The sequence below is a fragment of the Conger conger genome, chromosome 8 (genome assembly GCF_963514075.1).
Source record: "Conger conger chromosome 8, fConCon1.1, whole genome shotgun sequence".
In the NCBI taxonomy this organism is placed as follows: Eukaryota; Metazoa; Chordata; class Actinopteri; order Anguilliformes; family Congridae; genus Conger; species Conger conger.
In genome coordinates this window covers 17,455,197-17,470,275 of record NC_083767.1, presented here as the reverse complement: position 1 = coordinate 17,470,275, position 15,079 = coordinate 17,455,197, and the positions used below count along the sequence as shown (strand labels likewise).

Below are 15,079 nucleotides of genomic sequence, written 5' to 3'. Positions count from 1 at the left end.
TTTATATAGCCAATTTCTTATATGCTGTAGTACTGGCCTTTACCAAACGGTGGCACTGCACACACATGCCAAAATTGTCACTTTCCCTGCTGTCCTCAGTGGCCAAGACAGGTTCAGTAGAATATCATAAAAAATCACATCACACCACAGAGATTATTTATTAATTGTTCAATAAACTGCTTTGAGGAAAGCTCCAACTGGAGAGGCTGGGCATCTTTCAATTTGTAATCTTGTTTATAAAAAAATATTTATTTATCAGGAGCGTGGAATCCCAACAAGAGCAGTGAACTCTCATTGACAGGGTAAATCAAAATGCATCTCCGTGGTCTGTGAAGAGGAAACAGAAGCTAAGTAAGGATGTTTTTATTGATGGAGATATTAATCAGCAGTGTGGTTGGCCAGGGGGCCTTAAATCTCATCTTAATTAACAAGGATACTGTAGATAATTCCTCCTAAGCTGGCAACCTTCAAAGAGGTCTGTATATGTACAGAGACTGCAGGATTACCTATGATTATGTGGCCCCACACTGCAGGGGTCCATAGGACTTTTGTCTAAAGTACAATACTGCACACCTCAGCAACAGGATATGCTGAGTTGATTCCAATCATTTAGTCATTTAAAAGCTATCATTGAAATACCAAGCAGATCAGGTGTACTGTATGTAATACATTGTGTGGCGCAGTCAGCTATGGTTAGTGGCGAGTATATGCCTTCTGTGTGGTTCTCTGGTATCCATAGATCTTGTACAGACTGTGCAATATCATCACCGGGACTGGGCAGTGAAGAGTAGCAGTGTTGAGCATGCAAATGAAGGAACAATGATGAGTTTGTCAGTGTTCATCGCCAACTTAATGAAAGCCAATGGACTTTCATCTTTTGACTGTTCCAAATGCTCAACTCTAGAGAATCATTTCTGATACAGAGTGGGGGAATAGTAGCGGGTTGTTACAACGCATCTGGCAACCCGGGCCCGTGTAAGAGAGCGACAGGGCGTAGCTGATGTACAGAAATGCCTGCCGAATCGCTCCGGTTCAGCCGTGTGCTTCTTAACGGCTTAACACGGAATGGAAGAAGCGACGGAGCAAATCGATGTAGATTCATTACGCTTTCGGGCGAAAAAAAACACACTGCGCCAGAGGCGCACAGCTGCAGATCGGCAGCCGGGGAGAGGCATGTGACACGCCGGCAGGCTAGCGTCTCTCCACGTTCCCCATATCACGCTGGCACATAGCATAATGCTAATTATAGCCTCCCTGTTGCACCGTTATCGTGTGAGTGACAGGGGCGTATCTTTGCTTCTCTCCCCCTCCGCCTTGAATTATTCATTTCTCGACTGAGGGGTTGTGAAGAGATTTTTCCCCCACCGCTGGAAGCGTGTGGGCTTGTTTAGGGAGTGGCTGCATGAATCCGGAACAAATCCCAGGACAGACAACAACTCGAGACCTTAGAAGGTTCTAACTGACACTTTTGACAAGAATAAATTAGTGTCATACAGTAAATACATTGTTTATAGGACACTAAATACAGTACATCTGTGAAGTTTTACACAAAAATACTGTTTAAAAGTATGAAAAAATGCTAAATTTAAAAGGTTGTATCTGCTTGGAGCCCATTCACTTTTGTATTTTTGAAGCTCAATATCTCAAACCCACTCAGCATGCAGATTGAACCTTCTAATTCCATGAACGGTCACAAACTCCTGATTGGGGCAGAAAGACACATGGGTCCACTCAATCTGCCCACCCCCCTCCCCTGCCCCCTCCACAATCTGGATGCAGGCACATTTCTGTGATACTGGGGAATTTAATTTAACTGCTTGTGCCTAGTATCCCCCACAGTGCTTATACCCTCTAATTTCACCCACATTTTCCCACAACCACCATACCGAATGCACACAGAATCACTTCATCAGTTACAGCAGGCTTGAGCCAACTGTGTCAGGATCTTACAAAGTCGCAGGAAACAGCCAAAGAAAGAGGCTACTCGTTAATAAATAATATGCATATCGATACTGTAACGTGCACTATGCTCCTTCCTGTTCTCAGCTATTTAGAAAGCCTGTAATATGAACATTAATAATACGTTCAGAAAACCACTGTCTATCCTTACATGAATTACAAGTTTCAGGGAACAGTGAGAGTGAGAGTAAGAGAGAGTGAGACAGATATGAAGCCCTAATGCATTCGATAATCACATATTGTATTCGGCAGGTATACTGTAACTATAGCAACAGCTATACCTATAACTATTTTTAACTGTTCTTAGCATTGAATAGGATTTTAATCCTCGTACTACAGAGGAACCTAAATGTCTACCGCTTCTCTGTAGGTTTTAGCTTGGCTGACTTAAGAAAGTTCGCCTCCAAGACACAATTAACGTTATCTTGCAGGAAATAACTTTTTGAGGCCGTTGCTGAGTTCCTAACAGGAGTGCGCGATGAAAGACGAGCCCGGGCAGGGGCCGCGGTCGCACAAGCGTGTGACGGGGCCCGGCTTCACCGCGGTCGCACAAGCGCGTGACGGGGCCCGGCTTCACCGCGGTCGCACAAGCGCGTGACGGGGCCCGGTTTCACCGCGGTTGCACAAGCGTGTGACGGGGCCCGGCTTCACCGCGGTCGCACAAGCGCGTGACGGGGCTCGGCTTCACCGCGGTCGCACAAGCGCGTGACGGGGCTCGGCTTCACCGCGGTCGCACAAGCGTGTGACGGGGCCCGGCTTCACCGCGGTCGCACAAGCGCGTGACGGGGCCCGGCTTCACCGTGGTCGCACAAGCGCGTGACGGGGCCCGGCTTCACCGTGGTCGCACAAGCGCGTGACGGGGCTCGGCTTCACCGCGGTCGCACAAGCGCGTGACGGGGCTCGGCTTCACCGCGGTCGCACAAGCGTGTGACGGGGCCCGGTTTCACCGCGGTTGCACAAGCGTGTGACGGGGCCCGGCTTCACCGCGGTCGCACAAGCGTGTGACGGGGCCCGGCTTCACCGCGGTCGCACAAGCGTGTGACGGGGCCCGGCTTCACCGCGGTCGCACAAGCGCGTGACGGGGCCCGGTTTCACCGCGGTTGCACAAGCGTGTGACGGGGCCCGGCTTCACCGCGGTCGCACAAGCGCGTGACGGGGCTCGGCTTCACCGCGGTTGCACAAGCGTGTGACGGGGCCCGGTTTCACCGCGGTTGCACAAGCGTGTGACGGGGCCCGGCTTCACCGTGGTCGCACAAGCGTGTGACGGGGCTCGGCTTCACCGCGGTCGCACAAGCGCGTGACGGGGCTCGGCTTCACCGCGGTCGCACAAGCGTGTGACGGGGCTCGGCTTCACCGCGGTTGCACAAGCGTGTGACGGGGCTCGGCTTCACCGCGGTTGCACAAGCGTGTGACGGGGCCCGGTTTCACCGCGGTTGCACAAGCGTGTGACGGGGCCCGGCTTCACCGTGGTCGCACAAGCGTGTGACGGGGCTCGGCTTCACCGCGGTCGCACAAGCGCGTGACGGGGCTCGGCTTCACCGCGGTCGCACAAGCGTGTGACGGGGCCCGGCTTCACCGCGGTCGCACAAGCGTGTGACGGGGCCCGGTTTCACCGCGGTTGCACAAGCGTGTGACGGGGCCCGGCTTCACCGCGGTCGCACAAGCGTGTGACGGGGCTCGGCTTCACCGCGGTCGCACAAGCGTGTGACGGGGCCCGGCTTCACCGCGGTCGCACAAGCGCGTGACGGGGCCCGGTTTCACCGCGGTCGCACAAGCGCGTGACGGGGCCCGGCTTCACCGCGGTCGCACAAGCATGTGACGGGGCTCGGCTTCACCGCGGTCGCACAAGCGTGTGACGGGGCCCGGTTTCACCGCGGTCGCTGCCGCGGCCGTCACAATGGCCCTTTGTGGATGGCCTCCCTCTCCGTCTGCCCGGGAGTCTGCTGTCAACACGGCCAAGCGGGATCGGCTCGGGCCTCACCGGTGAACAAAGGCGCTTTGAAGCTCACAGCGAGCGCTTTCTAACCGACGCATTCAGAGAGACTCTCATCCTCACTCGCCTGTCCGGGTCAGGGAGCCATTACCGCCAGGGCCACAGAGCAGCCAGGGGATTTACAATATAAATAAATGCATAATAACCAACAGAAATCCCAGAGTCAACTGTGCATTGAATCCCAAGAAGAATACTGAAGGAAAAACGTCAATTAGTATTCCTTAAGAAATCAGCAAGCAACTTTCTGGTTACCAAGTTGGCCATCTTGCTGACAGGAGTTTTTTTGTGGTTTTTCACCCTCTCAGGAGCAATCCTGAGAACTGTTATTTGATAGTTTTCCTCCATTGTTAAGTTATAACGTTGGCTGTGGTTTATTATAATCTGGTTCTGAATAAATGTGGTTGTACTTTGTTGTGAGATAAATAAAAACTATTACCAAGTTATCGAAACATTAGGCCATGTCTACAAAACAGCCTACAAGTAACATTGTATATGCTCCCAGCTCAACATGATATAGCTGGTTGACCAGTTCAGACCAGATCTCGGCTTGACATGGTTTGAACAGCTCAAGCCTTGTTTTGAAACAGGTTGGTTGACCAGCTACCAGCTCAGGCAAGATACCAGCCCTAGCTGGTTGACTAGCTCATACCCAGTGAGACCAGCTTTATGTCCAGCTTGGCCATGTTGGTACACCTGTTCATACCCAGCTAGACCAGCTCAATTTTCAAGCTGGTCAAGCTGGCATAACTGGATTTTACAGCAGGGTGGAGTACTTTGCAAAATCCACAATACAGTGGTATTATCTTTTTGCTGAATGTATCAAAGATTATGTTTCAAGCAGCAATTAATTTGAAAGTGGGCAGACACACTGAGGTGTACGGTCTTAAAATGTTAATTCCCTACTTATTTCCGTTCAGCACTTCTAGGGAATCTTTCTTTAAACAGTTTCTTGCTGACGTTCTCCCTTGCTGGCCAGGAGGGAAGAAGAAGAAGAAGCATATTGCTGGTTTCTCAAAATATAGGTCGTTGTTTGTGTCTTAAAGATATCCATCATTCCTTTGTGTTTTGTAGATCCTCTATTGTGCGGGAAGAGCCCACGGTCCTCCCATAACTCAACTGGAGTTAATGTTCCTGTGACCCTCATACAAAAACCACCTTTCCTCAGAGATCTAGTGAGTGTTAGTGTCCGGGAGCAATGTCTGTCATATGATATGCAAGGTAGGGGGAACCCATTATGGAGTCAGGGCAAAGAAACTGGGCCTTTTCATTGTGGAGTCTTAAAACCCTTTTATACATCATGTCCTTTAAAATGTATCATTCGTTGGGATTCAAGTGACATATGTCCTTTATTTAGGACACTGCTGACGAAATGTATAGCGACTCACTATTTAACTGACATACTGACCTGTTGATGTTGAGTAACATTCTGTTATATGAGTTTGTGCTCTATAGCCGTACAACCCTAAGTTTATTATTGTTGATTGTAAAGACTGCCTGGGTTGGGAAGAAAACTCATTATCACAGATAGTGATGAGCAATTTTCACAGATTGTGACTTTCTTATAGCAGTCTAATTTTGGGAGCCATGCCACACTGATACAGACAGTGCCATGGCAACACATCAAACTCCCACATGCGTAGGGGGGACTTATATGACTCAACTTATAGTCATATTTCAGTCGCCCGCCCTAAACACTGTACTGCAGGCCACACCATAATTGGAGGTGTGCTTACTGTGTGGTACTAAAAAAGAAAATGAGTATGACATGTTCAGTATTTTTTATGTTAATTTGTTCATTATATGCAGACTTACAGTAATGCAAGATAATAGATGATGATTGCATTCTATGGATTCAAAAGGGGTCTAGAACAATTGCAAATCTGTGCTGACGCAGATAATAAGTTGGACCTTGAAGCTGGGGTAGGCGGTCTTTGGGCGTGAGCAGAATCTGGGAAGAAGAAGAAAGATTTTGAATGTATACAGTGGCGAAAAACCCACCCCCTCCTCCCCAGTCAGCCTCTCGGGAATGTGCGTCACAGCTTTGATACGCAGGTAAGCCCGCCTCCTGGCTGAGAGCTGCCCTCATTGGATGTTAGCTACCGGGTGTGATTAAAAGCAGAAGTCCCTGAAAATCAGATATCACATTTTTTCCCCAGAGCAGTTGCTTTATTGCTAGCTGTAGAAATGTGAAAGAATTTCACCAAATATTACCAAAGAAAAATAGCCTACCTCAGCTTTAATAGAAAATCTAAAATGTATTTTTGAATTTTTTAAAAAGTGTTGTGTTGGTGTCATACTCTTGGCACATGAGCAGCAGCAGGTGAGGCAGCTCACGTAAAAGATTAAAGCACAAATGCACAATTCAGCTCTAGAGTAGACAGCATGGATGTGAAACTATTAAATAATAATAACATTCCCATGGCCCCTGGCGCAATGGCTGGTGAGGACAATCTGTCTCATGCCAGCCATATTCATCACACCATTGACTTTCCCTAAAAAGAGACTCAGCATATTGTGCAATTATAACTTCCTACTCTAAATTTTGGAGGTTCGGATAAAACGGCTGGTAAGCAATCCACTGCTCTACACAATAGTTGTTACATATTCTGTCTCTTGCTTTTTGGACTGAACTGCCTTCAGTAACAAATTAGCATGGAGCATGCAGTACATACTGTATTATTGGATGAAACACAAAAGACAAAACATGAGATGCTGCAATGACCTGTATGGATGTAAGACCTCTACGATACTCTTCAATTCACATAAAGGGTACGCTAATAATAAGTCCCTCACAGACAAAGGTTTATCGCTGTTGTAAGAGGCACAAAAGGATACATTCTGACTGTGTATGCTGCTGAAAAAAACAGCTCAAGCTAGGTTTGGAAACAGCTGGTAGCTGGTTGACCAGTTCAGACCCGCTCCCAGCTTGTTTTGAATCAGCTCAGACAAGCTCCCCGCATTAGCCGGATGACCAGCTACCAGCTCAGACAAGCTACCAACATTAGCTGGTTGACGAGCTCATACACAGCTAGACCAGCTTCTTACCAGCTTGACCAGCTGGAATTCAGCCAGCTGGATTTTACAGCAGGGTAGAATATATTTTGTTCAGATTTTCACCCGTGGCTGAGATCCCAGGAAAGACATTAAGCCGGGGAAAAGGAGGCTCAAGTCTTCTCCAGTTAATACCCTGGCGTAGTTGCTGAAAGGGGAGAGAGAAAAGCAACCTTTCTCCTCTCCACCACCCCGAGCAGTGCAGTATTGATCTGCCGTGACGCGATACACGGCGTTGCTTTCTGCTGAGAGTGAGGAATTTTCTAGAATTCCAGTGAAATAGGATTCAATAGGATTCAAATGGACCGCAGTAGAAGTCTTACAGTACACAAGAGCAGACCCTGTACACCATGCTTAAATATAGCCTCGCGGTGAGATTGCCACGATTTCTCCTCCGCAGCTGCCAAGCAGAAGGAGCTACATCACAGATTTGACTTGTTCAACTAATTTTAGATTTACTGTTTTCCAGGCTGCTGCTACAAGTGCCTAATTATGAGCATTAAAATGACATTTTGATCTACAGTCCCAGATATAAATGTTTCTTACATCTTTCATGGGGAGGATCCCTTTGCCAATTCATTATACATAGATGAGGAAATATATATTTTGCTTTTACTGTATTATTTATCATCTTAATCAGAAACAATCTTTCTTTGGATTACCATGGGGCAAGAATTACCATGCATGAAATCAAATGGTAAAATTATATTAGTCATTCATGACAGAACAGAAGCAACATAAGAGCCTGTTTCTGTTTAACATACCCCCTTCCTCCCCAAACAAAATAAGGGACTGCTCATCCAAACACAACTCAGAGAGACAAGATTTGTTTTTAGGCTTTAAATAGGTCATTTCTTTATCAATTCAGCCAAAATGCATCTGCCCAAGAGGCTGTATCTCAAATTTTAAAAAGGCTTCAACATGAGAGCAAAACTGAGCTAACCAAACTAACTTCAGAGTCACCGTGATACGCTTCAAGTGGGGAGAAAACGGTGGTGAAGAGGGTAGGACAACTGTGGCCATTGTCCTGTGGTAATTATCTAGGACAGTGACAGGCTACAAACGTCCTCCGGATTACCGGGGCTGTCTGCACTCTGTAAGGCCTGAGCTGATCATGTGAGACAAACAGCGGCACAGCCTGTGACCTCTTTACCCCAAACAAGAATAGTCTAGCAAATGCTATAAATTCCAGACTTAATATTTGTAGCCTTTAGTGAATTCCAAGGCCGGCTGGAAAAAAAAAAAAGCCAGAGAAAAAATGGTAGTTGTGTATTGGCAAGATAATAAGCAGGGCTGTTTATCCCTCAGATCCTAGAGCAACTTCATAGAATAGCTGTGTATACATTTCCCCATGAATCCGTATTCAATCAAAGCCACTGCACCCACAATTCACCCTGGGATTTTGGTTTGGCAAGATGCACACCGCCACAGCTGTTGCCACATAGCACACCAAAGATTTGTTAGCTAGGTAAACTCCCAGCCCCCCAGCTAAAGGTTAGGGCTAGGAGGGCATCTCCTCCACTGATGTTTGCTGATGTATTTCTAATTATTACTGCAAGCAGAAGGAAAAGCCCCACAGTCTTTATTTAGTGTGGCTAATATCAGGATTTCATGAACATTATGTATCCTTTGTACATAAAAAACCTGTATCTATATACATATCACTTCAGTGCCTTTCCTGTATATCAATTTGTATCTTCAGCAGCGAAAATAACACTTTATATTCCCAAGGAAATCCTTGGTACTTCAATGCTACTGTAGATAGCTATACAACCGAACATATAAAGGCTGAAATGTTTCATTTTCTCACTCGTTTGTAACGGGGGTGAAGGAAGGGTGAGAGGGGGGAAGGGGGGGGGAAGTGTTTTGTCTTCTTCATCGTAAACAGCTTGAGTGAAGCAGTCACGGTAGACATCACATCCCACGCAGCGTGAACCTTTTATTACAGTCAATCTCTAGCCTTGCATCCTTGGGAGGCTTTTAAGAGCTTTTCAGTGGAAGGGCCATTGGCCTCCCAGCAGCTAGGACACTGCTGTGGAATGTCTAATAAAGGATTCTGGCGGAGAGGCATAAAGTAAAGTACATTGAAATGACTCTGGTCTCTCGATCATCAGAGCCGGAGGCAGGGCGATCGCACAAAGCAGACGAGATGTAAAAAAAAATAATAAAGCGCACAGCACACCCAGGGCTGTGACTGGCAGGCCAATGCAGGGGCCGTGGCAACTTAATCAAGCAACACGCAGTTCGCTCACGGGAAACGCAAACCTAAGGAAACGTTGACGCGCCCGCACTCGGATGTATTCAGAAACAGTCACCTTTTACATTGAGTGATCACTCACAAAGATTTCACAAAGCAAGCGCTACTAGTATGGCATTCCTGTTAATATTAGCCTTACTTATGACTCTTTTTTTCAAGTATGGCACTGCAAGCACCTTCCAGAAAAAGAAAAAAAAAGATACAGAATAAATATCACATTTACAAAAAAGAAATAGAGGCCATTATGCCTGCAGGCATCAATGCATCTTGTTTACTTGTTGTTCATCTCTACCCACGATGTGCTGTATCAGTGCCAGCCATTATAAAGCATGTGTCATTCTCAGGAGCTACGATGTGTGCTTGCGAGTCTTCGGCTTGATATAAAGAGCGAACTCAACTGGCGAGTGTGAGTCGTAAAGCCGATATCGGGCTTTCGTTCCTGCGGCAGGTAGGGCCCCTGGGTCTCAGGCACGAGGCCGGCTGGGAGTGCTTGGCGAGTGGTGGGGAAGGCCGGGGGGTCTACTCACGTGATGAAGAAGGAGGCGGCGAAGAGCAGGGTGGTGAAGAATCCCCTCTTGCACTCGGCGTTCTTCCTCTGCCTCTGGTGCATCTCCCCGCCACAGTTATCGCAGCAGCGGCACATGCAGAAGCAGAGCCCCACCAGTGGCATGAGCAGGACGAAGAGCAGGCCCAGGGCGGCACACACGATGAAGCCCATCTCATAGTACATGACCTGGAACACCGGCGGGAGAGGCCTGCGGTGAGAGAGTGTGCGTTTCCGGGAAGCGGACGCCCTCAGCCGCGCGCAGTCGGCAGGAGAGAGAGCGAGGGCGGGGCTGCAGGGGACATTTCCACACCATACACTCTCAGAAAATAAGGGTTCTTTAGTGTGTCTCCATCGAGGGCAGCCTGGTAGCCTAGCGGCTAAGGTACAAGATGGGTGGTTCAAGCTACGGTGTAGCCACGATAAGATCTGCACAGCTGAACCCTGTATTGTCCCTGCTTAGGCGAATCAACTGTAAGTTCCTTTGGATAATACCGTCAGCTAAATAACAAATTATTATGATTAAATTAGAGGCCGTTTTTTGTTATTTATGGAACCCTCTATCATAGGTGCGAAGTGTGAAAGCTCCCAGACAAAGAACCATTTTGCCTGACAAAGAAGCCTTTAACTAGTTATTTTGGAACCTTTTTTTCTGAGAGTGTGCATACAACAGAATCTTGTATTTTCCCAACCAACAAAAAAAAAAAAAAAAAAAATGAAAACAACCTCATAGGGATATTTTGTGTGCAGTCTATTGTCATGGTTACGATCATGGTTGTCATGGATGGGAAATGAATACATCACATACAGAAGCATGCACAAAGACATATATCAGACTGTGATGTAAAAGCAGCATATCAATGGTAATAATGATGTGACTTGATTCTGAATATATTTTCTTCCATGATTGAACATAATTAAAGCAAACTAAATTAAAATGAACACCATTTCATGGTTGAAATACTCCGGCTTTTGAGCTGCTATTAAAACGACAAATATCTTGTTGACGTGATATAAAAATGTAATTTAAATAGATATACTGTGAACATTACATATTATATTGATATGAATATCTAGGTCTGCCAATAAATTTAATCAGATTGCCATAAACAGAACCATGACGAGGCAATGCTGAAATTACCTTCCACAATTAAAACAATGTTGTTTGACTACGGACCTCTACTCAATCAAGTCAGATCATCTAACATGAAATGAGACAACCTTGATCTTGTGAAGTGAGCCTTCCTAACTACACTACTTGTGTTTCCAGGAGTGGGGATGGTGCAAGTGATCTAAAAGTGGCTTAATTTAAATTCATGTTGATGCACCAGTAGTACCTTAAGCTACTCCTCTCCATGTGAAAGAATTGTGGTGAGATTAAATATTTCAGTTGGTGACAAACAAGCAAAAGTTTCAATGCAACGCTTCTGCATTTTTGTAAATATGAAATGAGAGAATAGACAATAACCCACTCTGAATATCACACCAGCTTGAAAGGTATTATCTGAAAGAGAATGCGAAATAGTGGTTAGATGTCCAAGCATATAATTCTTGGTTATCCCGTGTTTAGTTTTCCCTCATGGGGGAAATCTTGTTAGCCGTCTTGAAAATATACTGTGCTGATATTACAAAATCAACTTTGTATATGTGATGTCGATATTGCAATCTTTCTCTGCATTCTGATTTCAGGCTCAGCCATTTTACAACAATTCAGCTTAGCTTTAAAAAGATAAACAAAAGATTCAATATGGATCAACAGTATCCAAAGTAACCAGTCACAATGCCATTAAGTGTCTTTTGAATGTGAAAAGAATAAAGGCTTGTTGGAACGCCACTCTCCACAACGGGATGAAAAGCTCTGAATCAGATGCTTATCGCAACTGCCTATACTGATTCCAGAGTCTAAATATACCTGCTTATGAAATGTGGAGGGGAGAGTGCCGCTTAGATCAAGAGCACCAAAGCATACAGGAGAGCCAATAATTACCTGTTTGATAAAATAACTGAAATACAGCTGAATCCTGGGACTGGTGGAGTAAAAATGTTAATCCGAACTTGAAGCTATACTGCACTGCGTCATCCTCGAACGGGAAGATTTATGCCACGGTTTGGCTAAGGAAGACAGAGAACTGCTGGATGTGGGATTACCAGGTTGCCTGACACACAGTAGGATTCTTGTGTGATTCCTCAAAGCTGGCAAAGACACAGAACCACAGAGTAGGAGGTTCTCTATTTCTCTCAAAACCGCACAACTAACAATTCTGTGGAAATGTTTTCAACAGTATTTAATAAAAGTGTCTTCTGTAATTGGTTAATGTTATTGCATTAACTGTAAGCTCTTATTTAAGCTCTTTTGGTAGCACTAAACTGAGTTTATACAAGTATAACTATGTTATGTGCATTTCATAAACAAACATGGTATAACAGATTCACCTTGTTACCCTTAGTTGTCACCCTAACAATTAATGTTGAACATAATTATGTGGTTTACATAAAAATAATTACAGTTCACAGTCTAACCGTTCCACATTATTTATGTGTGTTGCTATGCACAGCTCCTTAAGTAATTACAATATACTGTAATCTGTAAATAAGGTACAGCTAATTTGTGGTCTATTCCATGAGCCTCTCTGGGATCATGTAACCCATTCCCACTTCATGAACAACTCTTCCGCAGCAGAGCAGTGGAAGGTATGGAAGCCATTTTGTACAGCAGTAGTGCTTGTGCACACCTCATACTCTAGTGGGGTCAGTGTAATGGGAATCAGTCGATCTCTGTCCACATCAGCACAGCCAAAGTCCAGAATCCGTTTACCTGGAAACCAAACCTGACAGGCTTTCATTACCATGACAATAGTGGACAGCTCAGAGCTGTTACCAAGGTATTGCCATGGAAACCCTGTGTCATATGCCTTTTCTATGTTTCAGCTGGAAACAGTAAATCGCCACTATGTATCCTATCGACAGCCAATTAATAAGAAAGAGTGAAATATGAGCAACAGCTGCATTTTGGGGCCTAATTTCCTGTCTATCCCTTGCTTTCTGGTTTCATTTAGTATCAATATATAAAGGTAAATACTATAATGCTGGAATGTTGTTCACGCAGAGTGCGCGATGCAGTCGAAGCGCCTTAAATATGCTTCGCTCACTGGGTAAAATGCGGATATCTTTACACATCTGGGGCAAACTAAGCATAAACGCAGCCTATGGAATGACGGAGATCATTGTGGACAGATGGGAAAATGGCCTGAAACCATAAAACACTGATTCCCAGGACACGTCTCCCAGTTCAGCGCAGAGGCCCCGCCCAGAGCGGTGGCGTTAATGAGGGGGGGAACAGCAGCGAGAGGCAGTGGAGGTAGTGAGAGAGAGGGAGAGAGAGAGAGATAGAGAGGGACAGAGAGAGAGAGAGATAGAGGGAGAGAGAAAGCGAGATTTTACCTGGAGCGTCAGAACAACGTTCTCCGGCTGAAGGGCCGGAGCAGACGGAGAGCGCATGCAATGAAGAAGCAGCATGCAGAAAACAAAGACAGGGCATCGTGTCATCGTCAAAGCCAGACCAAAGCAACACAGGAGTCAACAGCTAAAAAAAACTCCCAGGCACATAGACAGTCGATTAAGCGCAAATGTTCACATGCATGTACAGTTTTGCACAAAAATGCACATAATTAATCCTTAGTTAGATTGCATTTCAGCCTGGTTTCAATCTCACTGAAATTGATTTTAGCTTTTGCATATGGTATTAAATGTCATTAACAGTTACTGTTGCATTTTTATACAGCATTGCAGGTTTGCTACCAATGGCAAGGAACTAAGAAAAGAACATGTGTGATAACACTGCATTCATTTTGGCAGAAGGACAAGGCACATTATCCAGTTTCACAAAATTAATTAAAACAGCTTGAACCTTTTCAGCTTGCATTCTTTTGAAGGTCAACTGTAAGGGTTCAATGAAGATGCAAAAAAATGTTTGGTTGGATGCATAAATCATGTACAAAAACACCCTCGTATATTACAGTATATGCAACCTATATATGCATATAGTTCCAAATAAACACCTTCACTGAGTGTGAATTATAAAATGTCACAAATAATGACTCATAAAACTCACATCATATACTGTAGATATACACTCACCAATCACTTTATTAGGAACACCTGTACACCTACTTATCCATGCGATTATCTAAATGGTAAATGGTAAATTGGTAAATGGCAGGCATTTATATAGCGCCTTTTATCCAAAGCGCTGTACAATTGATGCTTCTCCATTCACCATTCATACACACACTCACACACCGACGGTGATTGGCTGCCCCGACCAGCTCATCAGGAGCATTTGGGGGTTAGGTGTCTTGCTCAGGGACACTTCGACACCGCCCAGGCGGGGGATCGAATGGGCAACCCTCCGACTGCCAGACGACTGCTCTTACTGCCTGAGCCATGTCGCCCCATGACGACTGCTCTTACTGCCCCCATGTCGCCTAATCAGCCAATCATGTGGAATACATAAAATCATTCAGATATGGGTCAGGAGCTTCAGTAAATCAACCATTAAATGGGGAAAAAAAATTCACAGTGATTTCGACCGTGGCATGATTGTTGGTGCCAGATGGGCTGGTTTGAGTACTTCAGTAACTGCTGATCTGCTGGGATTTTCACACACAACAGTCTCTAGAGTTAACTCGTTTCCAAATCTTGTGGAATCCATGCCACGAATAATGGAGGCTGTTTTGAGAGCAAAGGGAGGCCCTACCCAATATTAGTATAGTGTTCCTAATAAAATGTTCAGTGAGAGCATCACAACAGTAGCAGCAAGTCTTTGTTGGTGTTCTAAAATATGAATTTTACTCATTATTTTGCATGATAATGTTCCTTTAAAAAGAAAAGGTGCTTGGGATTCCAAAACACATTCTCCATTTGCTTTTCTGTGATTGCATCGCCAGGACCAATTATCATTACTCCTGCACTGAAAAAGAGACCGTCTCACCGTGGCAGGCGGCAGTCATTAAAAGGTCTGTAGGATGGAGGCGGAGGGCCATTTTAACTTGATATTGATTAGGCCTAAGGGCTCTACTATTTCAGCGACTAACAGCATCCGTCACGGTTCACATTGGCAGGCGCGCACCGTTACCTTCTGATATTCGGCCTGGACCGAGCCTAATTTGTTCTGGGCCACTTTGACGAAGAGATCTGAAACAGAGGAAGAAAACAAACAGCATGAAGCTGTTGGCTGGGACTAGGGCACAGTGAGTAAAATAAACTAACCAAACGT

At 45.4% G+C, this 15,079-nt stretch overlaps 1 protein-coding gene across 12 annotated transcripts in view; it reads right to left on the bottom strand.

Moving 5' to 3' along the window:
• prom1a (prominin 1a) overlaps positions 1–15,079 on the bottom strand; it is a 62,659-nt gene that overhangs the window by 24,280 nt on the left and 23,300 nt on the right. For 8 of the 12 annotated variants that reach the window (XM_061251769.1, XM_061251774.1, XM_061251771.1 and 5 more), the window contains exons 2-4: positions 14,939–14,997; positions 13,246–13,272; positions 9,788–9,993 (exon numbers count right to left, since the gene is read on the bottom strand). In XM_061251769.1, the coding sequence (XP_061107753.1) occupies positions 9,788–9,993; positions 13,246–13,272; positions 14,939–14,997 (292 nt within the window). The remainder of the gene's footprint in view (positions 1–9,787; positions 9,994–13,245; positions 13,273–14,938; positions 14,998–15,079) is intronic. The other 4 variants (XM_061251772.1, XM_061251777.1, XM_061251773.1 and 1 more) reach the window with 1 other exon arrangement.